Source organism: Chelonoidis abingdonii, chromosome 1 (assembly GCF_003597395.2).
Source record: "Chelonoidis abingdonii isolate Lonesome George chromosome 1, CheloAbing_2.0, whole genome shotgun sequence".
Classification (NCBI taxonomy): Eukaryota; Metazoa; Chordata; order Testudines; family Testudinidae; genus Chelonoidis; species Chelonoidis abingdonii.
The window spans coordinates 250,243,772-250,269,954 of NC_133769.1; the positions used below are offsets into that span (position 1 = coordinate 250,243,772).

Genomic DNA, 26,183 nt, shown 5'->3' on the forward strand with positions numbered 1-26,183 from the left:
ACCCGGAGTAGAGGGCAGGCCTGGGTTCCCCCCAAACCTCCCAACTCCTGATCAGACAAAGAAGGAGTTGATCCAGACTGTGGGGGAGATCGCTGAGGTGAGTAAATCTGCCAATAAGCGCAGGACCCACCAAGGTAGAGGAGGAACTTTGTCACACAGTATAGAGCCAATATTCATAACTTCAACTACAAAATGATATACATATACAGATAGTATAACCATAACCAGCAAATATAACCTTGTCTTAGACACCCTATTTGACCCCCTTTATACAAGATTTGGTGCCAATACAGGACTCTGGTTGCAACAATGATCTATACTGTCCCACTTCATGTCAATAACATCACAGAGTATATTGTTTTTGGGTGCCTGGAGCAGCTGGCAGAGAAGTAAATCACTGCAGGGGGGAGTGGGTGTGGTGGCTGGGGACACCCGAGTCAGTGGCTCCTGTCCTGCTAGTCCCAGGACTTCCTCTTCTCCTTCCCCTTCCCTTGCACGGAGCAGCCAGGGCTGGATCAGAACCACCCACAGAAATCCCCCAGCACTACACCACCCTTGACTGCTTCCTGCCTGAATCAAACACTGCCCTCACCAAGCCTTACCCTCTGCATTCAGAGCCTTACTGCACCCATACCCCCCCTACTGAGCTCTATCCCTCCACACCGACCCACCCACTGGGCTCTGCCCCACCCCACCGCTCTGCATCTGCCTGCTCACTGCCGAGGGCCAGTGCTCCAGGGTATTTCTGGGGCAGGCCCTGCCATTGCCCTGTCAGGGGCAGCCTCACCCGAGTCCATGTCCTGCTGAGGGGGTTGCAGATTGATCTCCCAGCTCCATGCAGCCAGTGCCCTGTACTCCCCACTATCATGCTGGAGCTGTCACATTTACTGACAAATACAGTTTGCATTTTTTAAATATTGTGCACAGAATTTTTATTTTTTTTGGCACCAAATTCCCTCAGGAGTAATACAAGATAGATTAACACATACTACATATCTAAACAGAGGAAAACTCCGTAAGAAAAATTGTTTAACGTTCTTGCCCAAAACAACTAAATTTTATCTATTTAAAAAACTATCAAATGCTTAAAAGACACTGTTTATCATTACAAATGTCCAGCCATTCTTGGGGCTGGCCTTCCAGTTAGAAGTGAATATATTAATGATCCATTGGAGAAGGTAGGCAAAAGCTGGTAGTTATCTTTATCCTTACACTCATTTCCTCATTTACATGTCTTATGTTCTAGTTTATTAATCAGGTTGGCTAAAATTACTTTGATTCCCTCCATTTTAAGAGTTAAATTATCATTTTTGAGGCTATTTGGCTTTTAAAGGGCTCCAAAAGATTTCCCCCACACAAAGCAGCTACTTTTAAGATGCTTTAATGTTAGCTGAAAATAACTATTTAAGGGTATAACTAATTTAACTCAATATTGCATATACCAAGCTCATATTTGAGCTAGTACTTTTTCACATTTCATGAACCTCATTGCTTGTTTTATCTTGTGTTTAGAGACATTTCTTCTTTATGCTCAGATCGACTTGATGAAAGACAGGATGTGATGAAACTGACTTCTGCAACATTACATTTTCCATAAAAGGAATATGAAGAGTTGTCACAATATTTCCCCATGATGCCTCTATATTTTGGGTACAAAGGTGCCCTGGTTGTAAGGTTAAACTATTCACAGAAAAGGTGTCTGAGTTAGGGCACCAATGCAGTTTGGAGGGGATTTTATGTTTGTTTTTAAAGTATATGCCCTTGAAAGAGCACCGAGAAATTGTTGAAGAGTTTTCTTATTAAATACAGAGTTAAGTATTGAGTATTAAAAAGCCTTTTTCAGAAATTAGTTCTTGGGTAATTCTAAGTTTTGGTTACAGTATGTTCTGTGTGTGCCTTACTTTGTAACCAAGGCAGAACATGGCTTAGATAAAAAGAGTATATAAAGTGGCAAATTGCCTGGTTTGGTCCCCTTGGAGCCATACTACAAGAACAGAAGTAAAGGAATCCCACTCATGAATAGTTATAAGAAAACTGAGTGGCAATATTAGGCTTGATAAACTGGTCAAAAATGCCTATTGACCACCTATTATTTGATCACACTCAAATACAGTAACTCCTAGCTTAATGTTGTAGTTATGTTCTTGAAAAATGAAACTTTAAACAAAACGATGTTAAGTGAATCCAATTTCCCCATAAGAATTAATGTAACTGTAGGAGTTAGGTTCCAGGGAAATGTTTTTGCCAGACTAAAGACATTACATACATATACAGCACAAGTTTAAACGAAGTAATACAGGTATAAGTTTTAAACAAACAATTTAATACTCAATTTGGCTGAGGTGGTGGAGTCAGTGTGTGGATTGTCTGGCTGCTCCTCTTGCTGTTCTTTCCAAAGTGCAAGAGGGTACTCAACTGCTAGCTCTGCCCCTGGCCTGTCCCCCACCCCACCCCTGCTCAACTCCATCCCCCAAGCATACCACATCCTCGCTCTTCCCCACCCTCCTGAATGCTGCAAAATAGCTGATTGCTGTGGGCAGGAGGGAGGGTGCGCGCTGCATCCTGGTTCCTCCCCAGAGCCTCCTTAACACTGCAACACAGCTGATTGCTGCATATGGGAGGTATGGGGGAGGCGCTGATCCCAGAGCTCACTGTCAGGCGGGAAGTACAGGTGGAGGAGAACTCAAAGGGGAGCTGCTGGACAATCCTGGTTTGAAGCCCCCACGCACTAGCTCCGAGGGGCTGCTCTTACAAAGAATCCTGCAAGTAGTGGACAAAGTACTGTACTAACAGGTGCCGGCCAAACAATGTTATACGCGAACATTGCGCAACTTTAAACAAGTATGTTCTCTAATAGATCAGCGATGTAACAACGAAACAAAGTTAACTGGGACAACATTAAGTGAGGAGTTACCGTACTGTCACATGTTCCAGCAAGAACAACTGATGTAGGTGGTTACTTACATTTCTGATTACATTATGGTGCCATTCTTTCATATTTCAGAACTTGGTTTCATGGTTATTTGCATTGTTCTAAGATGAAATAACTCAGTTAAATAATTTTTTTTTGTAATTAAGAGTAAGTATCTGAGCTAAGCCTATTAGAAACAAAGTCTTCCTCTCGTTACTGTTGTTCCCATTCTAATAAATTAGTGCTTTAAAATATATGACAAGTCAACTAATTATTTTTGGACCTGTGAAATGCCTAACGCTAGGCAGCATATATAATAAAGAACATCCTCCAATACTTACATGTTACAGACAGATCTGGCACTGAAAGGAGACATCCTTGATTTAAAAAACAAAAACATTTTTCCTTTCCCCTCATTTATAGTTTGGCCTTCCAGTTGAACTACATTACGAATTATGCAATTATACAAACTTGTGAATTAAGTAGCACAAAAGGAACATGTGGAAATGTTAAGATTTAAAAAACAAGTTTACCATAGAAAACCAGTCATAATTTAAATGAATGTGAACGACAATTTGAAAATTATATACCCATATATACATTTTATAGTACGGAAAGTAATAAGAATGCAGGAATAAAAAAAATTATAAAGTTTGTGGTACATAATTAATGTTTAATACAAAATTAAGAAAAAAATGTAATTTTGAATTGTAGTCAAGTGTGTAAAGTATATTTGTTTAGGTAGTAAGGGGAAAAAATCCAGCATAACCTCAAGGAATCTAGAGGCTGTTGTCGGCACACTATAATAAAAGTGACAACCAATATCGCTTTAGCTGCATGTCTGGGTGAAAAACATGACGTTTAATTACTCTTACTTCTCATGTGCAACTCTTCCTCTATACACTAGTACTGGTCAGATGAACTATATTTCTCTTAAAAGCGGTGGTTCTTTTTCAAAACTAACAATCACTTTCAGACATATATTTTAACTTTTAAGAGTAACTCCAACTTTAATTTAGCTCTTCAGTAGTGAAAGGCTACAATGTATGAAAGAACTTACACCAACCATCATATTAAAAAAGGAATTTTGCGGAGGGATGAAGAGATGTCACAGTTCTTGGGAACTGGACAGGTACCAACTGCACTCTAATTAACTGGGATTCACTATTGAGCAATATAAGCCACTCTCTTCCCCAGAGGCTAACCTGTACATTTCAGTGTATGTCGGCCCTGCCAACCTGGGAAACAAGAGACCTATCTCAAGTTTTCTGAATGATACTGCAGAACATTACTCAAGCGGTCTACCAATTTCAATCATTTTATAATATTTCACTCTGACAATGTTTCATGGTTTTAGATAAATTAAACTACAAACTTAAAAACTGAAAGGAAATCTCAATTTCAAAACAAATTGACTCAGCTAAAGATTGCTACAGCTTATTTTGGATTTTGCATAGTTTACTTAAAATGCATTAGGGCATTTCATATCACTCCAAACTGCCAGCCTAATATTGGTTTTCTCTTCAGTATTTTAGGTGCATGTCAGCCTCAATCTATCAGAGTTCTTGAAAGCAGGTATTTTCCAAGAGAATACTTCATGACTGGGAGGATGCAGCAGATATACTCTTCTTATTTTAGTCTCTGTATTTTGCTTAAAGCACTGATACATCCACAATTTGCCATGCTTGGCTCTCTTCACAAAGGCTTCAGTATCCCTTCCTTCCTCTGAATCTTGCTCTGGCATCCAGCTAAAAATTGAAGAATAATTAAGTCAACATATTGCAAAATGTAAAATACTACTATTAGAACTGCTTTGAAGCAACTGTGTTTCTATTTCTGGCACTTTACAAACAAGGATACAGTAAAGAAAAAGTCACTGAAGAGAATAAATGGTTTCTCCATAAAAAGACACAAGACTGGTGTGACAGTACATGGTAGCACTGTATTCAGAAATCTTACTCATAATTAATACTAGGTGACTGATTTGCACTGTCATGTAGACTTCAGATTTGCTGAAGGACCATAAACAGAATAATAGTAAGTGGTACAACAGAGTTCAGAGAGCGAGGAAGGTGTGTAGGTGAGGTGCTGTAGAGAATACTCATTAGTCTTATCTTACTGATCATCATTCATAATCTGGAGAATGTGGTACACAGCAAATTCAGATTACGTTAAAATAGAAGGTGTTGCAAACACCAGTGAGGCTGGGATAATATAAAAAGGAACCTACAGAGTCTATAAATATGGGTAAAATATTAAGTGAGATTCAATTTAGAAAAAATGCCAGCTAATATCCGAGGGAAATAATACATGGATATATAATTGGAGGGGAAATCCTAAAGATTTACGGTACACCAGCATTTCCTAAAGCTGAGAGTGGATAGCTGCTGTACAGTAGATCGTTTTTAGCACTGCAGAGTGATATGGCAGCAAGAGGGGCCACATTATTTTGGCCTGGCATAGTTCCTCTTAAGTTTTCCATCTTCAAGGTTGAGATGACTGAGTATTCTTGAATCCAACAATAATTCAGCTAGTATGTTCTACACACTTAAATTTGAGGAACAGATTACTACTATGCAAAATCATTAACTAGAATTCACTGCTATAGCACAATAAAAAGTTAGGTAAACATAAGATTGACCACACTACACCAGTCACCATGTAACGTGTAGGGAGAGGGACGTGTATACTCCCTGCCCATTTGTGTATCTAATTGCTAGCACAGAAGCATATTTTATTCCTTACCCAGCTGCTGATTATCTTATGTCCTGAAGCATGACAACTGAAAACCCTAATCATTTTAACCTAGTGTAAATGTTAAAAGCATTTGTATTTGCATGCAGTGCCACATCCTTTAAAAAATGTACTAAATTATTTGCCTCACTAGTACCCTGAGATAGTAAAATTCCATTTTAAGTTAGTTGCTTTTTAATTTAATTGGTCAACAAATACGTCCTTTTCTCTTATATTATGGGACAGGTTAAGCAGAAGTACAGAGACAGCCTTTTCTATTATATTTTTATTTAAATATAATCATCATCTCTCACTCTTTTCCTTTCCAGACTAATCCAGAGGTTCTATTCCAGAGGTTCTCAAACATGGGGATGAGACCCCCTAGGGGAAAGAGTGGGGAATGTATTCTGGGGGGCATGAGATGCTTGAGGAGAAGAAAAACAAAAACAAAACAAAAAAATCTTACTGTGCACATTTTACCCACAGCAATGAATAACTAGCAAAGCTAATTCTTCCAGAAATATCAGGTCCTCAGATGGTGCTGTGCATTTTGACAGATTTCTGTTAAGCTTGCATAGCATTAGACAAAGCTGTTGCCATCTGTACATTAATCTGTTCGCTACATTGCAGTGTGCACATTTAATTGTAAGCATTGGCCACAATCGCAGATTTGCTTTTGCTATTACAATGGATCGTTGGCTCTGTTTGAATCAATACCTTACTGTTTCTAATATTTAGTGAGGGGTGCATGTTGATTTTTTTCTAATCCGTACATGTACTTGTATGGCAGGAGGGGAGGCATAAACTACTACTAGGGTGACCAGATGTCCTGACATTTGCTTGTTTGTCCCGCGTCCTGACCAATGTTAGGTCGGGACACTGGACAAACAAGCAAAGGCTCCGGATCTCGGAAGGCCTCGCGCCTTCCCCTGCCCCCTGCTCCCACTGGATCCCTGCCCCTTCACTGCCCCATTGTCTCCCCAAATCTCCGCCTCTTGCCAAGCACATCATGCCAAGGAGACGCAGGGCCGGGGTGAGTGTGAGTCCAGCCTGGCCCCGAGCAGGCAGGACTCCAGCGAGGTATGTGGAGGGAGAGTAGGGGGGCGGCTCGCGGGGCCAGGGGGCGGCTGTTCTCCCCACCTGGGCAGTGGGACTCGGGCGCAGCCGCTGCTGTAGCTCCCACTACCGCAGGGGGAGGAAGCGGCCGCTGGCCAAGCACATGGCGCTCAGCGGCTGTGGCTCTGGAACTCGGGGCGCAACCCCCACGGGCCTGCTGCGGGGACCCAGCGTGCACTCTGCGTCCAGCTCCTGGCCAGTCGCGTCTGGGCTGGCTGCCCAGCTGGTGCAATCCCGTGGCAGAGGCATCGGCAGACCAGCCCCATTCGTTCCCCTGCGGAACCTGAGTAGGATAAGGAGTCTGGGGCCTGCTGCCCCCACTCCGGGGCCGCCCGTGGGATTTTACCAGCTGGGCAGTCAGCCCAGGCGCGACTGACCAAGGGCTGGGCGCAGAGTGCGCGCTGGGTCCCCACAGCAGGCCTGGGCTCGGGGGGTTCGTGGGAGCCAGAGCCACAGCTGCCAAGCTTGGTCAGCGGCCGCTTCCTCCCTCCATGGCAGTGGAAGCTGCAGCAGCGGCTGCTCCCGAGTACCGCTGCCCAGGTGGGGAAAACAGATGCCGCCTGCCCCTGTGGGCTGGCTCCCTGCTCCTCCTCCAGGCACCGCCTTGCCCGACTCCTGCCTGCTCGGGTCCAGGCCGGACTCACACTCACCCCAGCCCCACGCTCCCCTGAGTCTCCTGGTTCTCCCTCCAGCGCTTGCACAGGGAGGAGGAATCGGGGGTGGGGGTTTTGTTTTTTTTTTGCTCTGCCGCCATTTTTTTCCCCTCTGCCCCTGTCCCGCCCCGATATTTGACCTAGGTGATCTGGTCACCCTAACTACTACAGACACAAAAAGAGGGGCATGATCATTTAAGTTTGAGATCCACCTACCTCCTCTTTTTCATCTGTCCTTGTTACATACTGAACTATAATGAGAAATATTTGAAGATTGTAACAGTGTTGTTGTAGACATGCTGGAGAGTAAATAATATGTTTGAAGACACTTTTCTAGCATATTTCTAGCTTAATTCCATTTTCCTCTCTAGCTGAATTAAGAGAGTTTCAACTGGAGGGGGGCTGAAGGCTGTGAGGCTACAGCAGCAGAGTGGGATGAAAGATCTTAGGTATGTTCTACTTCTGCATGTCTCCTTAATCTAAAATTAAAATCAGGGTTTATTCATTACAGAGCAAAGTAACACATTAGGTAAAATCAAAAACAGGCTATGTGCCCATCATGTGTGGAATGGTTTGATATCAACTTTGCTGCCTCTACCCTATTTTACAAAAAAAACTTTATGACAGCATAGGTCAACATTTCCATACAAGAAACTCACAGCCAGTCTGGGGAAACTCCTCCTTTTCTATCTAGGTAGGTATTTATAACAGGCCTCTTGCTGTGGTACTTGAGCATTCACTCCCAAAAGGAGAGTTTGTCACTCAATCATAAAACTGACTTATAGCTCCTTAAATTAACAATTATCCAATTATTACCTACGTACATTACACAAACTACAAAACTTCAAGTGGAAAGCAGAAGTCCATAATCACAGTAAAATGATCCTTTAATGAGTTTCCTCTAAACTTAAATCAATGTCCCCCAGTTCTGTTTCTTCCAATGATCTCAAATAGATAAGATTATGGTATGGCTAATTATCAATCTTAAATATTAAAAAGCTATTTTACCTATTCATCTTTCATATTTAAAATAACCCCAATTTTGTTAATCATTTCCTATTTTTACTGTAGCTGTCACACTCTGAGCCTTCTCCAATTTAAATATGAATATCTTGTTGGATTATACCCACAACCTAATTCCTTGTTTTGCTTGAGTGCGAAAGATGTTCTATACTAATGTTCACAAGAGCTAACATTTATTAAGGACCAATTACAATTATGACAAGGAGCTATTCTACTTAGTGATGTCAATTTGATTAATTTCAATGGTGTTCTCTTCCTCATCAGAATCTTTTAGAAAAAAACAAACACATTTGCTACAAAAAAGACTAAAAAACAATCAAAACAAATCACTTACCATTGATCTTTTGCACTCAAAAAAAGAAACTTGCAAACTTTTGCAGTGTCCTTCCTTCAAGCATTGTCTGGGGCTTTTTCCTTCCTGTCACATGAAACATAACAGCATAAGAATCCAGTGTATTTCTTCAGTGGAAAGGACACTACAGACAAAACAGCTCGAAAAAGTCCTATGAACACTGTTGAAACTCTGTCCAAGCTGCTTTAACTTGTGTTCTTTGCTGTGGTACGTTCCTGAGAGTTCGTGAAAGTGCAGATAATAATTCTTCCCTTCCTCCCCCAACTTCAAAAACATGTGTTTGTATCAGTAAAATGAAGACCACAGTGGATAAAAATCAATGATTTAAAATAAATTTGATTGTTTTTTATTTAAAACCAGATTTTTTTGATAAAATGCCTTTCGAGGAAAAAAATATCTAAAGATAGCTTTGAGCTATAATGTATCTCATCATGGAACAGGGATTATAAATTGTAATTCTATAGTATGAGACAATAGATTCACATAATGTTTAAGAAAAGTTTTGTAAATGAGTTCCAATAGTTCATGGATTAGGGACCCAATCTTATGGGGTTCCAGGGGCTTCTGGCATATTCCAGAAGTTTTGAGGTCTTTCTGAGTCTAGCCTTCATTGATTTGAGATCTACCATATCATTCTCTCACTAGAAGGGAAAACTATAATGGCAGCAGGCTTTAAAAAAGACCCAGTTTGGGAATATTTTCATGACGTTCCTCTACCTGTGGGTAAGACAGGCATGTGTGCAAAATGCAAAGAGTGCAACAAAGAAATGCAAGATGTGTTCCTTCTCAGGAGGAAGCTGTGTTGAAGATGATGAAAGAAGCATGTCTGAACATGCAGGATCTTCAGGTTGGTAAACTTTTTTATTTCATACTTCTTTCTTGAGGACTGCCTGTCTTCCTTCTGGACTATTCTTGAATTCTCATGTGTGAGCAACAAATATAGTTGTTACTCTATGGTACTATCATTTTTATCCTGTGTGATAAAAAAATAAATAGCTGAAATAGGCAGATCTTCCTTTTACAATTTCACCTTTAAAATAGTACTGAGTGTTAGTGAATGCAATGAGTGATACTAAATGAACAGCATAGTAATAATTAAGTAAATGCATTGACTTATTTTGTTTAGGAGAATCCATCCTCAACATACTGGATTCTGAAGACTATCCACCTTCAAGATCACCATCATTTTTTATAGTTTCAGAGTTACCTGCCAATGATAGTGTTTCAGTCACACCATGTATGTCACATAGCCACAGTATATCACCTGTAGCAAATAGAAAAACAACAACTCCATCATCCAGAAACAACCATAGCTAAATTTGTGATAAGAACCAGCAAATTACAAAAAAAAGGAATTGATGAAAAATCGCCCCATTTGTTTATGCAGCAAACTCTCCTTTCCGTATGACTGAGAACCCACACTTCATTGACATGGTTTAGTCATTAGGACCAGGATACACTCCACCCAACAGAGCAGATGTCACAGGCAAATTGCTGCATAAAGTGTATGAAAGAGAAGCTGAGCAGTGTGCAAAAGGTCTGGAGGGTAAAACTGTTAACCTGAGTCTTCATGGGTGGAGCAATGTACACGATGATCCTGGTTATGTGCCTGTGAGACAACATAAGAAGGGAATCTCTTCCTTACAGAAACAGCTGATACGTTAGGAAATGCACACAGAGAATACTTACAAGAAGTAGCAGTAAAAGCTATAACAAACTGAAAAAAAAAAATCAAATGTCTAGTACGCAGCTTGGTCACATGCTGAAAATGTATCCAAGATGAGAAGAAATTTAGAAGAGTCCCAAGCTAACAACATACGGTTGCAGTGCTCATTTGATGCACTTCCTAGCTAAGACTTCCGTGTTTCAGAAGTAAAGGCTAATGTTGTTGAAATTGCAAAATACTTTCGTAACAACCTCTTTGCAGCAGCTGCTCTGAAAAAAGTGGGAGGAACCAAGCTAACTCTCCCACAAGACGTGCAATGGAACACTGTAGAGGACTGGTTTGAGCACTATATCAAGAACTGGCCTAATCTGATGACAGTTTGTGAACAAAATTGTGAAAAAATAGATGGTACTGTGACAGCCAAAGTCCTCAACATTGGGCTTAAGAGAAATGTTGAACTCATGCTGAGCACCGTGAATCCTATTTCTGTAGCCTTGAACAAAATGAAGATAAATAGCTGTTTTATTGCTGATGCTGTTGAAAGTTGGAAGGAACTGAGTGAGGTCTTCAAAAGAGAAATATTCAATGACAGGGTTAAATTACAAGCATTACAAAAAAACAAATGGGACAAGCACTATCTCCAGCTCATTTTCTTGCAGATATTCTCAATACTTGGTACCAGGGTCAAACCTTAACTGCTGAAGAGGAGGAATTGGCTATGACATGGACATCCAGCAATCGTCCCTCCATAATGCTAACTATAATAAACTTCAGAGCAAGGGTGAACCATTCAAGAAATATGTGTTTTCTTATGATGTTTTAAAGAAAAGTCACACCAGTGAACTGGAGGAAGTCACTTAAGCACTTGGATTCAGAGACTGTTGAAGTGATAATCTCACTTTTAACAGCAGTAGCTTCTGCAGGTGTGGAAAGAATATTTTCTTCCTTTGGACTAATTCATTCCAAATTGAGAAATCGCTTGGGACCTGAAAAAGCAGGAAAGCTTGTTTTTCTTTTCCAGATTATGAACAAACAGGAAATGAAGGTGAAGACGACTAAGTTAGCTGCAGAAGCCAATATTTTAAGTTTCTCATGTTGACCTGGCTGACATAGTCTATTTAATTTTTGATTGTTTTTTTAAATATTTATTTTAAACTATTCTGGTTAAAAACAAATTTAACAAAAACCTGATTTAAAAAAAACTTGAATGGTTAACTAAATTCAAAAATCCATATGCTTGTTTTGTTAAAATATTATATGTTTGCTGTTGAAGAAAAAAATCCACAATACATAATGTTGTTGTTTTAATTAAATAAAATAATTTAAATGTCTATTTGGTGATGTTCTCCTCCTATTACAGCATGGCAAGAAAATCCACCAAATATTAATGATTAACCTGTCGAACTGGAGATAGTTCACCTCCCAATGACTTCATAAATATCTGCTTCAATTACCTGTGATAAATGGAATAATCACTCAATCAGTCATTCATTTTCTGATATAGCTGTAAAACTAATCTGAAAAGTTTTCAAAATAAAACACTTTACAAATGTATAGTGTGTACCTTCTAAAAATGAAACCTACATCTATCTCTGAGTTCTGAAGAATATGTATTACGGTTATAACAACCAACAAAGATGCACTTTTATGTAGAAATCCATGATTAAATCGAGTCTTCCTAATTAGTGATTTAAATCATGATTTTAATCAATTTGATTTAAATCAAATCCACCCTAAGAAGACAGAAGTATAATCTAACTGGATACATATCTTTTTAGTGGTTTTAGATTTATTCAAACTGGACTTACACATAATGCTAAAAGCAACCTATCATCACCAGAAGACCAAAAAACAAAACAAAACAGCAGTAATTGCACTGGTGAAAAGTGTCAACTAGACAGTCTTGGAGACAGAAGTTTTGTACTTACTACACAACACACACACACAACACAGACAGCAGCAGGGCAAACTTTCCTACAACATTCTGCTAATGTGCTTCAACGCTAGTTGAAGGGCCCACCTTTTTCATTCTCTATTTCCATTCAATCCCGAGGCTCCTATTCAAGTAGCCAAGCAAGGGTCCCAACTGTGGTGGGAGCTTTCCATATGAACTTTTTGTTTCAATAAGTTGAAATTTTATTAACAGTACAGAATTTCTAACACAACCATTTGACTTTTTATAGAATAAAATCACACTACCACACCTGAAGTTCTGTATGATCAAATTTCAACATTTCTGTTTCAGTGAACACACATTTTCCCAGCTCATGATTACATACTATAAACTAACCCACTGTGACACTTTCTTGGAGTGCCCAGGAGGCTGAGTTACTCTGTGAGCCCCCTGCCTCCAGTGAGAGAGAGAGACTTGCTCGTACTTAGTTGGGTATCACTTCCCTGACCTTTCCTGCCTGTTAGCCACCCAAAGAACCTCCACTGGGCAATGCTAGCCCTCATTTTTCTTGTTATGATAGGCGTATCCTAATCCCCATGCCCCTTTGAAGAATTTGATATCCAGCCTGTCACTGGATACTCACAGCAATATCAGGTTTACTATCCCCAAGGGAACAGCTCACATACCAGCTTGTTTGATTTAACTAAGAATCAGCTCAGCACTGAGATATATTTGTTATCAATGGTTAAGATTTAATAGTGAGTAAGGACAAAAAATAGAAATATTATATATATATATAACAACAGGCACAGCATGCTTTCTAGCAATTTAACTTAACTTAGCAGGCTGACCTTCTGACTAAGGAATTTTCTCTCACCCAAAATGTCTTTTGTAGTGCTTCCAACCAGGGCAGGTTAGGATTCTGTTTTCATGAATGAAATCCCACCGACTGATTACTTCCTCAGGTGCACGATAAAGATGCATCCTTTTGCCTTCTCTTTTATCCCCCCAAATCAATTATTGGATATTGAAGTCAGGATGCCTCCCTTGCACCTCAAAGTTTATTCCATAGTGTGTTGACGTCACATCTCCGTGCTGACTTTGTATGAACACAGGACTTCCATTGTATTGGCTTACAATGCTTAATTTACATTGTGAACTGAGGCAGACAGTGATATACAATCTTTTGTCTGGTAGGTACTTCATCAACTTTGCCTTGATTCAGACTGTAGGAACATATTTCCTTTATACTGTACATATAACTTTTTACATTGTATCTGTACAGACATTTCACTAGCATATTTATGATCACCGTGTTTTCTGGCTTTAATATAAGATTTACATGACATCTTTTATGGAAAGTGGTATGATAGGTATAGTGAGTTTGGCAGGTCTGTCAACAGCTACTGTTACAGAAGAGTGAACCCTTTGCCAGTCGACACTGAGGAATTCTTAGGGGTCACACATACCTTCTCTTACAATGATTCTGATTATTTATACTTATCTCTATTGTAGGTGCTTCTAAAGTAAATAAATCATTGTGGAATTCTTAAGGAGATATATCGATCCCCAATAAATCGATCGCTACCCGCCGATACGGCAGGTAGTCTGGACGTACCCTTAGGTTCACTCCCTCTGGGACACCTCGCATTGGTCACTGTCAGTAGACAGGATACTGGGCTGGACAGACCTTTGGTCTGACCCAGTATGGCCGTTCTTATGTTCTTAAGGTAAGGTGGGTGAACTCAGTCAAAGACCCTTCTGAGGTAGCTGTATCACGTTTTTTGCCATTTACGCTGGGGCACTAATACCTGCAGTGCGGTAGCACACGTGTAAATAAAGGCAAGACTTCAGTAAAGCGACGTGTACAGGTGGAACTGATGGCAGATGGGGAAGACCAGTGTCCAGCTCTTCCCTTTCAGTTGTGCCAACTCCACGGGGCTCGGAGGAGCAGTGACTGGCTCACCCACATCAGTCCAGACTGGGACCAACTCGCACAGGGAGCAGGTCTGGTGAGTGAGGCGCGGCTCTTTGTACACGGTCACTTGTCAAGGGGGGGGGCCAGGCTCCGTGGAGCCGCGAGGACCCAACCACTTTGCAGGGCAACGAGGCTGCGGAACCGGGAGCGAGTCAGGTGCAGTGTCCCGGCCGAGGCCGTCACCAGGCGTAACAGGGAAGGGGCCGCCCAGCTCCCCACATTGACTGTATGACGCAGGGGTCTCTCAGCAGGCCCCGCCCCTCCCGCGTACCTGTATGACGCAGGGGGTCTCTCAGCAGGCCCCGCCCCTCCCGCGTACCTGTATGACGCAGGGGGTCTCGAGCAGACACTGTCTCAGGTCCTCCCGCACCCCTGCACAGGCCCGCCCGTCCTCCTCCTTCTCCTCATAGTATTTGGGCATCGCGGCAGCGCTCTCCGCACACAGCGTTTAGGCTTCTCACTGCAGCACCGCCACCACCTCCTCCCAGTGAACTATCCACGACGCCGCCATCTTGTTGTCCTTTGACCCAGCTATGGCGCACGCGCAGAAACCGCCGCCGCTCTTTCACGCCGGGGCAGGAACTACCGTACCCAGCATGCCCCGCGGCTCAGGGTCACGGGCCGGGTCAGGGGGCGCGCGCCGTGTTACGTTGCAGGAAGCAGCTGGAATTTGCTGTGGGTGCGCGCGGTTCTGGGCGACCCTCGCGCTCTGTGTAGTTGGGAGGGGCGGGGCTGGAGCGGCAGGTGAGCGGGGCAGTTGCGGGTGGAGTTCTCGCCCCCCGGGCTTGGGATCCCTGCGGGGTGGGGGCCCCTCCCTTCTACGGCTGCGCGCACGGCCCTCACTTCCCGCCCCCCCCCCGTCGGGGCTTCAAAGGAGGCGATCCCCGCGTCGCGCCTCCGAGCCGCCTCTGGGCACGTGCCCCGGGCAGATCGTTGCTGGGGAGGCGGGAGCTGAGGGCGGAACCGTCTCTACCCCAGGGGGCGGGGGGGGGTGTCTCCATTGGTGCTGCCGAAGCGGTTCCACTTTGCGAGGGCGCTTAACTAGCGTCGGCCTGAGAGCGACTCTAGCCCAATGTTAAGGCGGGGCCCAGGGCGCGCACTGGCGGGACTTACTGGCTCTCCTGCCTCTCAAGCATCAGGGACGGTCACTGCTGGGGGCGGTATCTGAGGTGGCTCAGCATTTGTTCTTTCTCGTGCTCAGGGTCTAACTATCCCCATATTTGGGCTGGGGTGGCACGTTTGGAGAAATTTTGATAGTGCCCAGAAAACCCCCCAGCTCCACCCAGCACCTGCTTAAGGCTCTGGGAGGGAGTTTGGGTGGGAGGTGGAGGCCCTGGGCTGGGGATTGGAGTGCAGGCTCTGAGAGGGAGTTTGGCTGCAGAAGGGGTGAGAGGTGGGGGAGGAGGTCTGGGGTGCAGCCTCTGGGCTGGGGCAAGGATGGGGATGCAGGAGGGAGTTTGGGGGCAGGAGAGGGTGTGTGGCAAGGGGGTGGGAGTGCAGGCTCTGGAACAAAGTTTGGGGATGGGAGGGGGTACAAGGTGAGGGCTGTGGGATGGGGATGAGGGGTTCATGATGCAGGAGGAGGCTTGGCTGGAGCAGAGGGTTAGGATGCAGGGGGATGAGGGCTCTGCCTGGGGATGAGGGGTTTGGGGTGTGGGAGGGGCTCAGGGCTAGGGCAGAGGGTTGGCGTGCAGGGGGGTGAGGGCTCTGGGGTGGGGCAGGGCAAGGGATGAGTTTGGGGTGCAGGCAGGCTGCCCTGGGGCTGGAGCCAGAGAGGAGGAGGCTGAGCAGAGACAGCCTGGAGCTGCAGGGGAGAGGCAGAGACATGCTCCTGGGCCTGGTGGGAGGCGCACAGGGGCAGCAAGTGGGGGCCAGGGGACACTCAGGGGAGGTGCAGGGGGCCAGCAGGCAGGGCCGGGGGGAGAGACCTGGCCCCAGACATTGGTGGAGCCAGGCCCTGAATATTGCTGGAGCCCGGGCACCACGGGCCCCTACAACTCACCGCCCTGTATTTGGGGTCAGGCAGAGAGTTCACCTAGGTCAGATTGGTAGTGACTTCAGCATTTGGGGTTTTTTGCCTTTCCCTGCAGTGTGTGAGTGTGGGTCACTTGCTCGGATTACCTGGGTATATCTCAGTCACTACTTTGCCATTGCAGGAGCCTCAGGCATTGGTGCATCTCGGACTATGACACTAGTGATCTTACAGTGCACAGCTGTACTGCTACAGCTGTGCCACTGTAAAGTCTCCTGTGTAGCTGCTCTGTGCTGAGAGCAGAGAGCTCTCCTCCTGGCATAATTAAGCCACCCCAATGAGCAGGGGTAGCTATGTCAGCAGGAGAGCGTCTCCCACCAACATAGCGCTATCCACACTGGCACTTTTGTCAGTGAAATGTATGTTGGTCGGGGGTGGCTTTTTTCCCCACCCCCAGTCCGACAAAAGTATTACTAACAAAAGTGCTGGTGTAGATGTAGCCTTAGTCCCGCCTATTTGCTTGTGACACATCATAGTCTCGTCTCCTGTGGGCAGTAATATTCTGGTGGTTGAGTTTAGTGTAGGGTTTTGAGTGGTGGCGGTGGCCTGTGATATACAGGCAGTCGAACTAGATTATCTGGTGGTCCTTTCAGGCCTTTAAACTATGACTGATATTCAGAGATCTGAGTTCAAGACCCCGTTGCATTGACTATTTAATTATCAATACAAAGTGAACAGCTTCAACAGGACAGATTGAGAGACCCACCCCAGAATACCCAATAATCAGTTGACACTCATCTGAGACATGGAAGACCTGGGTTCTCCCCACCTCAGGCAAAGGGGAATTTTGAATCCAGGGTTCCCAGAGCCTGGGTAAGTGCCCTGCCCCCTGGGCTGAAGTTTATAAGGGGAGACACAATCATCTTGTCTTCATTTTGTTTTGTTTGTTGCAAGAAAGAGCTTAAGTGGGGAGAAGGTTCATGGCTTTGAATCCCAAGCAAACAGAGGTGGCTTCCTCTAGCCCAGAATTACATGCCTATGTTTCCTTGAGGAGTGGGGCACACTGAATTTTTATCTGAAATAATTTAAATGTAGTGCAGTGTAAAATAGAACATCTTTAACAGTAAAAGCATTCAAGGGCAATTGTAAAACTGTACATTTATACTTAGTGCTTTGTTTCCAAAGCATTGTACAAAGATTGTCACAGCACCCCATGCAGTAGGCAGGTAAATATTTGTGTTATACTTGGAAAGGAGAGGAATAGAGAGGTTACATAATTTGTCATAGGCCACATACTGAATTAGTAGCAGATTGGAATTAATTTATGTATTAATGGTACCAATCCTGGTGCGTAGGTCTCTAAACTATGGTATTTCAGTACACTGTTTTTAGGCAGCAGAAAGGTGAAACAATTAACATAAATGGCCAAATTTTGAAAAGGGCACACTCTAGCTTATAGTTTTTCACTAGTCTTGCTGGCACAAGAACTAGTATTTAGCTAGCTCCTGGCCTGATTACCCTTGGAAATTAGATTTATCTAAATGCCATAATTAACTCTGCATAATTTAAAACGCTTCTAATTTTACATCCGTCATTTCTAAGATTATGTAAAATAAATTAGTTTTAACTTTAAAATCTTTCCTTCAGAAAAATGTTGCCGACCACTTCAGTTAGTTCCCCAAACCAGGGCAATGGTGCGTTAAACTCCAGGGATGCAGCAAGACATACAGCGGGTGCAAAACGCTACAAATATCTAAGGAGGCTCCTTCACTTCCGGCAGATGGACTTTGAGTTTGCTCTTTGGCAGATGCTCTACCTGTTCACTTCACCACAGAGAGTTTATAGAAACTTTCATTACCGAAAACAAACAAAGGACCAGTGGGCAAGAGATGATCCTGCTTTCTTGGTATTGCTGAGTATTTGGCTGTGTGGTGAGTGTCTGTTTCCATGACCAGCAAAAATGAGGTGGGAAGGAGGAAGAATTGGGCATTAGCCTAAGATTAGGGAGGCCTGGGTTCAAGTCCTTGCTCTGCCACAGACTTTCTGTGTAACCGTGGGCAACTCATTTATGCCTCACTTCCTCATCTGTTTAAAATGGGGTAAATAGTAGTTCCCAACCTTACATGAGTGTTGAGGGGATAAACATGTTAAAAAGTTTGTGAAGGGCGCAGCTACTACAGTGATGGTGGCCATATAAGTACCTAAGATAGATAAGATCTTTTTCTTTTCAATAAAGTTGCAGGAATGTACCTTCGCAGGGGGGTTTTCAGCACCCTGGAGTTTTTTCTGTAGAGGCCCAAAAAAGCTGATGAGTTATCTACACTCAAAGGTTACAGTAACCATTTAGAAATTAGAGAACCAGGGTAAACCGCAGGGTCTAGCTGTATCTAGAATCCTCTAAAGAGTCTTCTTTATGTTTATTGTAATCAAGTCTTGTCTCTGTTCTGTGTTTGAAACTGAGGGGGTTTCAATAATTGTGTCATAGCAAAGACAACCAGAGGAATGAATGACAATTTTTTTTTAAATAGTTGAAGATTTGGATGATTAGAAGATGGGATTTATTATTGTTACATGTATTACCATAACACACAGGCACCCAAATTGTAGACTAGGACCATTGTGCTAGTCACTGTGCAAAAACAGAACAAGAAGACAGTCCCTAATGTTGAACCCATTACAGGCAAAGTACCCTTTACACAAGGGTCTGTCCTTGCTCCCCTTCTCATCTACCTCTATACCTTATCTCTGGGTCATCTTATCTATAAACAGAAATATGCTGATGGCTCACAGATTTGCCTTTCTGTCCTCATGGATGTCTAGCTGCCAGCTCAAGCTAAGCATGGCTAAAACAGAGCTCCTATTCTGCAAACTCCCTTCCCCCCATACCTTCCTGCTACATCCTTTCTTGATCACTGTGGACAACCCCACCATCCTGCCTGTCACTCAGACCTGTAATCCAGACATTATCTTGACTCAGGCCTCTTGGTAGGTCATTACATCCAGGCTGTATCTAAGGAATAGGCCTTTCTTATCCATCCATCCAGCTAAAACTCTTGTCCAAGGTGTCGTCATCTCATGTTTCAATTACTGTAACATCCTTTTCTCTGGCCTTGACAAATGCAGACTTGCCCCACTCCTATCCATTCACAATGCTGCTGCAAAGATCATTTTCCTAGCCTGTGCTTTGACCACATCACCCCTCTCTTTGAATCCCTCTGCTGGCTGCCTCTTCGTTATCACATCAAACATACGGTGCTTGTGTTCACATTCAAGGTCCTTCGTGGTCAGTCTCCAACCTACCTGTCACTTCTCATTTGCTATCAGTTGGTGGATGTTCACTTCTTTTCCTGCGATTCCAGCCTCCATTGCCCACTACTCCCATTGTTAAATTTTCAGACAGCGCCTTCATGCTTTCTCCCATGCTGACCCACACGCTTGGGAGGAGCACTCTGTAAACATCAGCAAAGGAACCTCATCTACCTTCAAAAGCCTTCTCAAAACTCTCCTTTGCTGTGATGCCTACAGAACCCTTGGCAACAATTAGGCTGCTTCTATGCTGAGACTTCTGCCTATCATGCTGTCCAGTATTGTCTCATTGTTTCCTTGTATACTTTATCTGTTTATTGTCTTTTGTCTGATACTTACATTGTAAGCTCCTGGGGGCAGAGACTCACTTTTTGTACTGTACCTACCACAGTGGGGTTGTAGTCCACAACTAGGACTCCTAGGTGCTATGATAATACAAATAATACAGAGACCAAAGCCGCAGCGAGACATTTCAGCCATCACCAATCAAAAGAAAATCTTTTGCATGTAAGCTTCATTTCAGATTGTTTTCTCACTGTTGCCTTTCACAAGTCCGTTTTTGACATGGCACAGTACCTGCAGTCATAACAAAGCTGTTACTTCTGAAATTCTAATGTTCTTGTGGTTGGATGGGAAATATTTCCTAGATCCTTTTGTGTTTCATGGATGTTTTCCCAAAGCTGCCAAACGAACTCCATAAGAATGTGTCTTATGTGTACTGCATTTTCATTCAACTAAAATGGACTGGAACTCTGAATGCCAGTCTGAAGGACATCTGAGTCTTCAGAGCCAGAAAACTATGCACTGTCATGTGGTTTTATTGTAACTGAAAGCAGTGTGTCTTCAGCTCTGCTTGTTGCTCTTACTCCGCACTTCTGCTTAACAAGTTTTGTCTTCATAAAAAGATTATAAGTTTAAAAATGTGAGATTAGTTCAATGGCAGCAGTGCCACACACTGAACCTAAGCCAACCACAAGTGGTTTGGTATGCAGCGTTTGAATGAAAAAGGGCTTCTTTGGAGAAGATCTTAGGGGTGAGGAGGAATAAAGGGGAAAATGTTGAGATTTCAGGAGATCTCCTCCAAAAAGTTAACCTCTGGAATGTCAGAGTTTGAGGAATTGGCATTGTTTGGTGCTGCAGCATTTTTCCAGCTAGGAAAGATTAATCTCTTTTTCCCCTTCTCTCTCTCCCCCTGCTCCCAGTCTCTACTATAGGATTTGGATTTGTGCTGGACATGGGATTTTTTCAAATGATAAAGCTACTTCTTTGGGTTGTGTTTATAGACTGTGTAGGCGTTGGCCTTCTAATAGCAACTTTAATGTGGTAAGTAAATAATTCCACCTAGAACTAAGTTGGGCATTGCTACAGGGCAGTTGACAAGTCCCTGTTGCTGAGACATTGTACTTATACGTGTAACGATATGACTGCTCAGAAGAGACAGTTAAGAATTTTCATTGGCTGTGAATAGAGCACTATTATTGGGAAAGAGCATTAGAAAATATTTATTTTGCTTGGCCTTTTTCTGCAAAAAAAGTTTAATACTTACAGGAAATTTGTTACTTACACCTCTCAGTGCCTATTTTCCTGCTGAGTTCTCCTGGAAGCAGTGGCATGTCCCTTCTCCAGCTCCTATGCAGAGGTACTTCCAGGTGGTTCTGCACGCTGCCCCATCCGCAGGCACTATCCCTGCAGCTCCCATTAGAGCGCCAGAGGGGGCTATTGGAGAACATAGGAGCTGGAGCAGGGCCATGCCATGGGTCTGGGAGCCACTTGGTGCAGCCCCTGACCCAGCGTCCCAGCTGGAGTGCCAGAGCGGGGCTGAGCCACGTGGTGCAGCCCCCGACCCAGAGCCCCAGCTGGAGCGCAGCAAGCTCCAAACCCCACTCCCCAGTGGGAGCTCGGGGGCCGGCTTAAAACAGCTCAGCTCACAGGCTGTAGTTTGCCCACCCCTGAGATATAGTGTTCCAATTCTAAGAACCTGTCAGGGTAGTGAGGGCCAAGAATCTTCCTGCAGACACAGGAGACTTTTCTAGTACTTGAGGGTAGCACTTGATGGGGCAGGAGTTGAGAATATGTTGGATGTTGGTTCCTCTGCAGAATTGGGCCTCTCGGAAACAGCTGAGCATAGTGGTAGGACTTTTCTCCACTGTTGAGCTGGTCAGAGGAGACCAATAGCAGAGGCAATGTTCTGCCTTCAGTTGCTTCCTTGAGGCACATGCACAGGAAGGGCTCACTCAGTTCTCACACTTGCTCTTTTCTCTGCTGCTTGTGTGGTTCACTTGAAGCAGCGGGGAGGTGGGGAAAAAGGTAGGAAAGCCATTGTCAAAAATGTAAAGGAAATCAGGGGCACTTCAAAGAACTGATTTCTTATTAGTGAAAACAACATTTTAAAGTAGAGTGACCTTGAAAAAGAGAGCGATTCAATATTTGATTAAAAAATGACTTTGGAAGTTTGTTGATCAAATGAGGAATGTTCTGCTCTTATTCCAGGTTTAAGCCTAAAATGAATGATCAGATTCTTAGCTCTTCCCTCAGGTTTTAGTTCGGCAAAACTTCCATAGACTGCAGTGGAAGTTTGCCTGAGAAAATTAGGCTAAACTATGGATTTGGTCCATAATCTCAAGACCAGAAAACATGTTTGGCCTGCTTTGTTTTTGGGTGCAGCAAGTAATGTGGTATTCATATCAAGTTAGTACCCATATTTTAAGTATTTTGTTGCCTTTTCTGGTGGAGGTGGGGCGTTTAGTAAGTGAGGTAACATTATTAAATGTGTGCATTCTGTCTCTAAAATTGAATGCAACTGAACTGTTTTTGTAACACAGGAAATGTGAAGAGGTAGGCTGTACCCAGCCTTTTTGGGAAGTGAGTGGATGGGCAACTGAAAGACACTGCTTCTTCAGTATCCTGTAATTACACCAGCAGTCTTTGCAAAAGGAAGCTGCTGTTCTCCTGTGCACAGTGTTTGCACTTCTTGCTCAGCATGAAAGAATGTGACTACTGTTGACAGAGAAATAGGATAATAAAAGCTGGTCTGCGCTGTCTTTTTGAGGAAATACTCACCTTTGTTTGGGCTACCATGTTTTATTCACACATTAGGGAAACATTGTTCAGTTATCTGAGGTTGGCAATTATGCAGAGACATTTGAAAGGATTGAATGTATGAATTAAATGGTAAAGACTTGAGGTTTTTTACTGTATGTGACTTCATTACTTTAACTATAGGTGGAATGTCAAATTAATATTATAACTTTAGGAAACATGAAAGTGTGAAATTGTTTCATAACTTATTCCTTTTGAATTTCTTTTCTGATTAGGTTTATTTCTAATAAGTACTTGGTAAAGCGACAGAGCAGAGACTACGATGTGGAATGGGGATATGCCTTTGATGTTCATCTGAATGCTTTCTATCCACTTCTAGTCATTTTGCATTTTATCCAACTGTTTTTCATCAATTGTAAGTAGAATGTCCTTTTTAATGCTTTTTGCCACGGTGCTAGGCCTCAGGCAGGTAATAGAGCAACTGTCTCCTCTTCTACAGATGTTATCTCGTCAACCTCCTTCATGGGATATTTTGTTGGGAATACAGTATGGCTCATTGCAATTGGTTATTATATCTACGTAACATTTCTTGGGTACAGTGGTAAGTAATTTCAAAAGCTTTTATTAGGCGATTGACTATATGAAAACAACCGAGCCTTGGCCCAATATGTTACTTTAATTTATGAATTCATAGGTCTGCAATGATCATCTCAAATGCAGAAGTGAGAGAAGAATTCAGTGTTGGTTTATTTTTAAGCTGTCCCTCCTAGATAGATGTCTTGTCTTCACTGTTTAATGGAGCAATTCCACATGCTCCCTTGGCAGCTTGCGCAATTCTGATACATTTTTTCTGAACATCACTTTTCCCCTATTTCCTTCCAAACCCAATACTACCTCTGTCATGGGTGGTTGGAGTTAATCATTTGTAATCCTTTGCCAAGAATGCTAGGTACTCCCTTATCTAAAATGTACAAACTAGGTTAAAAAGTTTATACCTAAAGGACTTGTCACTTTATGGAGTGGTATTGAAACACTCTTTGCACAGAAGATATTGGAACTCATGCTAACCATTGTGTTGTACTATAATCCAATTAATATGCTGCTTCAAACCTTAAGACCCTTGCATTAGTTTTGGACTCCCAGATTGACCAGCGAGGAGTAATGCAACAAAATCATTGAGCAGGTTGGGTGTACTAACGTATGGAGACCTACCTCAATTACTCCTCTCCTCTGATAGAAGCTATTTTGTATCTGGGCAAAAGGGCTGCAGAATCAGCATGGCAGGGATGATAAACAAGCACCTAGTTTTAACCAAGCTGTTAAGAAATTGATGAAATGCTGGCAGCATCTCCCCAGGGTCCTTCTGGATGTAACAGTTTATGGTTTTGGTCCATTAATGCAACTAATTGCTGGTTTTAAATTTTGTACTCTGATTATAATTGTATTTCTTTTCTAGCATTGCCGTTTTTGAAGAACACAGTTATCCTTTTGTATCCATTTGCACTCTTAATTCTGCTATATGTGCTCTCATTAGCACTGGGATGGAACTTCACCAAGACACTTTGTACTTTCTATGAATTCAGAGTGAAATAAAAACAGGTCTTCATATGTCTCTACTGTGTAGTTTGTCTTAGCTGCTGACAGTATGAACACCTAAGACCTCTTGTTGTAAATGGTTGTACATTTTCTTTGTAGATAACTGTAAAAAGCTTGAAGTGTCTATTGCAATTTTTAATGATTAAAGTATTTACAAACAGTAAAAATGTTAGGTATTCTGTATGAATACTTTTGCAGTACATTCCTCAAGACAAACTACCTGTACATTTTTGTAATAAATCTACTTATGAATAAGTTGAATAGCCTAATTCTCACTGCTGATATGGTACTTATCCCTTTAAGACACATTAAGTTTGAAGACAACCAGCCTCCATCTATTTGTTCTACTAAGTGATTTATAACGTTGTGTGATGCTGGGGTTTAATGTTTCTTCAGTTTAGCTACACTAATAATGTGTGACTGCTGCTCAGTCACATGCTCTAGCTACTCACATCAATATTGTATGGTCTAAATTCTTACAGTGCATCAGCCACATCTGCCACTCCAAGCAGCTGGAGTCAGCCAAAGCAAGGAATCCTGCATGGGGGCAGGTAGTGAAATTAGGCCCACCCCTATGGATTCAAAGGTACAGCTGTAACCCCCCCCCCCACACACACCTATACTGTAGGGATACTAAGACCCAGGTGCTGCCTCTCCTGCCATACAGCTCTGGGGTGAAAAAATGTAGACAATCAGTGAGAGACTCTGCTTGTCTTCCACCCCTTCACCCTGTGTCCTGACTATTTAGATTGTAAGCTTTTAGGAGCAGGGACTTTCTACTACCATCTTTGTACAGAGCCTAGCCCACTGGCACTATTGTAATGAGGATGACTAAACTTTTTCACAAATTAATTCTTGGCTAGCATAGAAGTTTTTGTATGTGGCACCATAGGTGCCAACTTCCCCACTTTTTCATAGATGCTTGACTTCGCTCCCCCCATGTGTGTTAATGCTGCCAAATAGCTGTTTAGCGCTGAGAGGTAGGTGAAGGAGCAGGAATGCAGCATGCTCAGGGGAGCTTGGCTGCTGGTGAGTGCAGAGCACCCACTAATTTTTCTCTGCACTTGTTAATTGAAGAGCAGTCTCTGCAGTTCAATACAGAAGGTTCTGAGACATGGCATTTAAAGTACTATATTCATTCCCTATTTAACATATCTTTTGACCGTTTGAAATTTGGACTCAACACCTTAAAATATTGCTACATTGCCAAAGCAACATGTGGGGTCTCTTAGGGACAGAAGTATTCTCTCTCAGCTTATGTAAGAATTACAGAACAGTTTTTTTTAAAGCCTTTATTTCAAATATACATGGATAGCTGTGGCACATAGAAACATTGATGAAAGGCACAGTTGACATGACCCATATCAGGTTTTCAAATATAGCAGCAAGTTTTAAACAAATTAGCTAATTATAAAAATCTATTACAGCAGGGGTTGGTTAATGAAAAGATGGGGAAAAATGTACAGAATAAGTTTTGCCAGAAAAGAATGTTTCAGGATCTAACAGTACTGGATTCCACAAGGCAATAGTACAAACTGACAGCTACCCCTCTGAAAATGAAGATGGCAACTTTCCAAAAGCAGTGCTCAGTATCAAACTCAAGCACCAGGTTTTAATTTCAAAAAGGGTATTTTTAAACAGCAAACTAGTTACAGTAAGACTTCAATATTTGATTACTAGAATTTGATATTTCTAGAAAAAATAATTACATTTAGCTTAAAATACCAAATCTGCTGGCAGTTCATTTTACAGTAGTGTATCGAAGAATGCACTCCAAGTCATCTACTGAAATCTCAGCAAACACTGAGCAACAAAGAAAAATTTACTATTTCAACAAGTAAAGCACTATACCTTTGATCTTGGGGAGGCTGAGAATTTCTGTTGTGACCTGCTGTACACTGGCACAAAGTGAGAGCTCCTGACCTGCAGGCAGCCACCAATTAA

The 26,183-nt window shown here is 42.7% G+C and overlaps 2 protein-coding genes across 3 annotated transcripts; one reads left to right on the forward strand and one right to left on the reverse strand.

Moving 5' to 3' along the window:
* Positions 1-906: 906 nt before the first annotated feature.
* COA5 (cytochrome c oxidase assembly factor 5) lies at positions 907-14,864 on the reverse strand. The gene is made up of 3 exons (XM_032805569.2): positions 14,646-14,864; positions 8,771-8,854; positions 907-4,659 (listed from the first exon to the last, which is right to left on the reverse strand). Exons 1-3 carry the CDS (start codon positions 14,745-14,747, stop codon positions 4,618-4,620), a joined length of 228 nt encoding a protein of 75 aa, XP_032661460.1. The 5' UTR covers positions 14,748-14,864; the 3' UTR covers positions 907-4,617.
* Positions 14,865-14,974: 110 nt separating this feature from the next.
* On the forward strand, positions 14,975-24,500 carry UNC50 (unc-50 inner nuclear membrane RNA binding protein). 2 transcript variants are annotated; one of them, XM_032805568.2, is made up of 6 exons: positions 14,975-15,070; positions 17,946-18,229; positions 20,807-20,927; positions 22,919-23,058; positions 23,143-23,244; positions 24,100-24,500. In XM_032805568.2, exons 2-6 carry the CDS (start codon positions 17,950-17,952, stop codon positions 24,234-24,236), a joined length of 780 nt encoding a protein of 259 aa, XP_032661459.1. In that variant the 5' UTR covers positions 14,975-15,070; positions 17,946-17,949; the 3' UTR covers positions 24,237-24,500. The 2 variants fall into 2 exon arrangements, with proteins under 2 accessions (XP_032661459.1, XP_032661455.1); XM_032805564.2 differs by lacking the exon at positions 14,975-15,070 and adding an exon at positions 16,293-17,171.
* The last annotated feature ends 1,683 nt before the right edge of the window (positions 24,501-26,183 follow it).

Coding starts and splice junctions, on each gene's coding strand:
- COA5 (XM_032805569.2), bottom strand. CDS start 14,747: ATGCCCAAATACTATGAGGAGAAGGAGGAGGACGGGCGGGCCTGTGCA. Junction 8,855..14,645: donor AGACCCCCTGCGTCATACAG/GTACGCGGGAGG, acceptor TTCATGTGACAG/GAAGGAAAAAGCCCCAGACA. Junction 4,660..8,770: donor TTGAGTGCAAAAGATCAATG/GTAAGTGATTTG, acceptor TTCAATTTTTAG/CTGGATGCCAGAGCAAGATT.
- UNC50 (XM_032805564.2), top strand. CDS start 17,104: ATGGAAGACCTGGGTTCTCCCCACCTCAGGCAAAGGGGAATTTTGAAT. Junction 17,172..17,945: donor CCAGGGTTCCCAGAGCCTGG/GTAAGTGCCCTG, acceptor TCTTTCCTTCAG/AAAAATGTTGCCGACCACTT. Junction 20,928..22,918: donor CTAATAGCAACTTTAATGTG/GTAAGTAAATAA, acceptor TTTTCTGATTAG/GTTTATTTCTAATAAGTACT.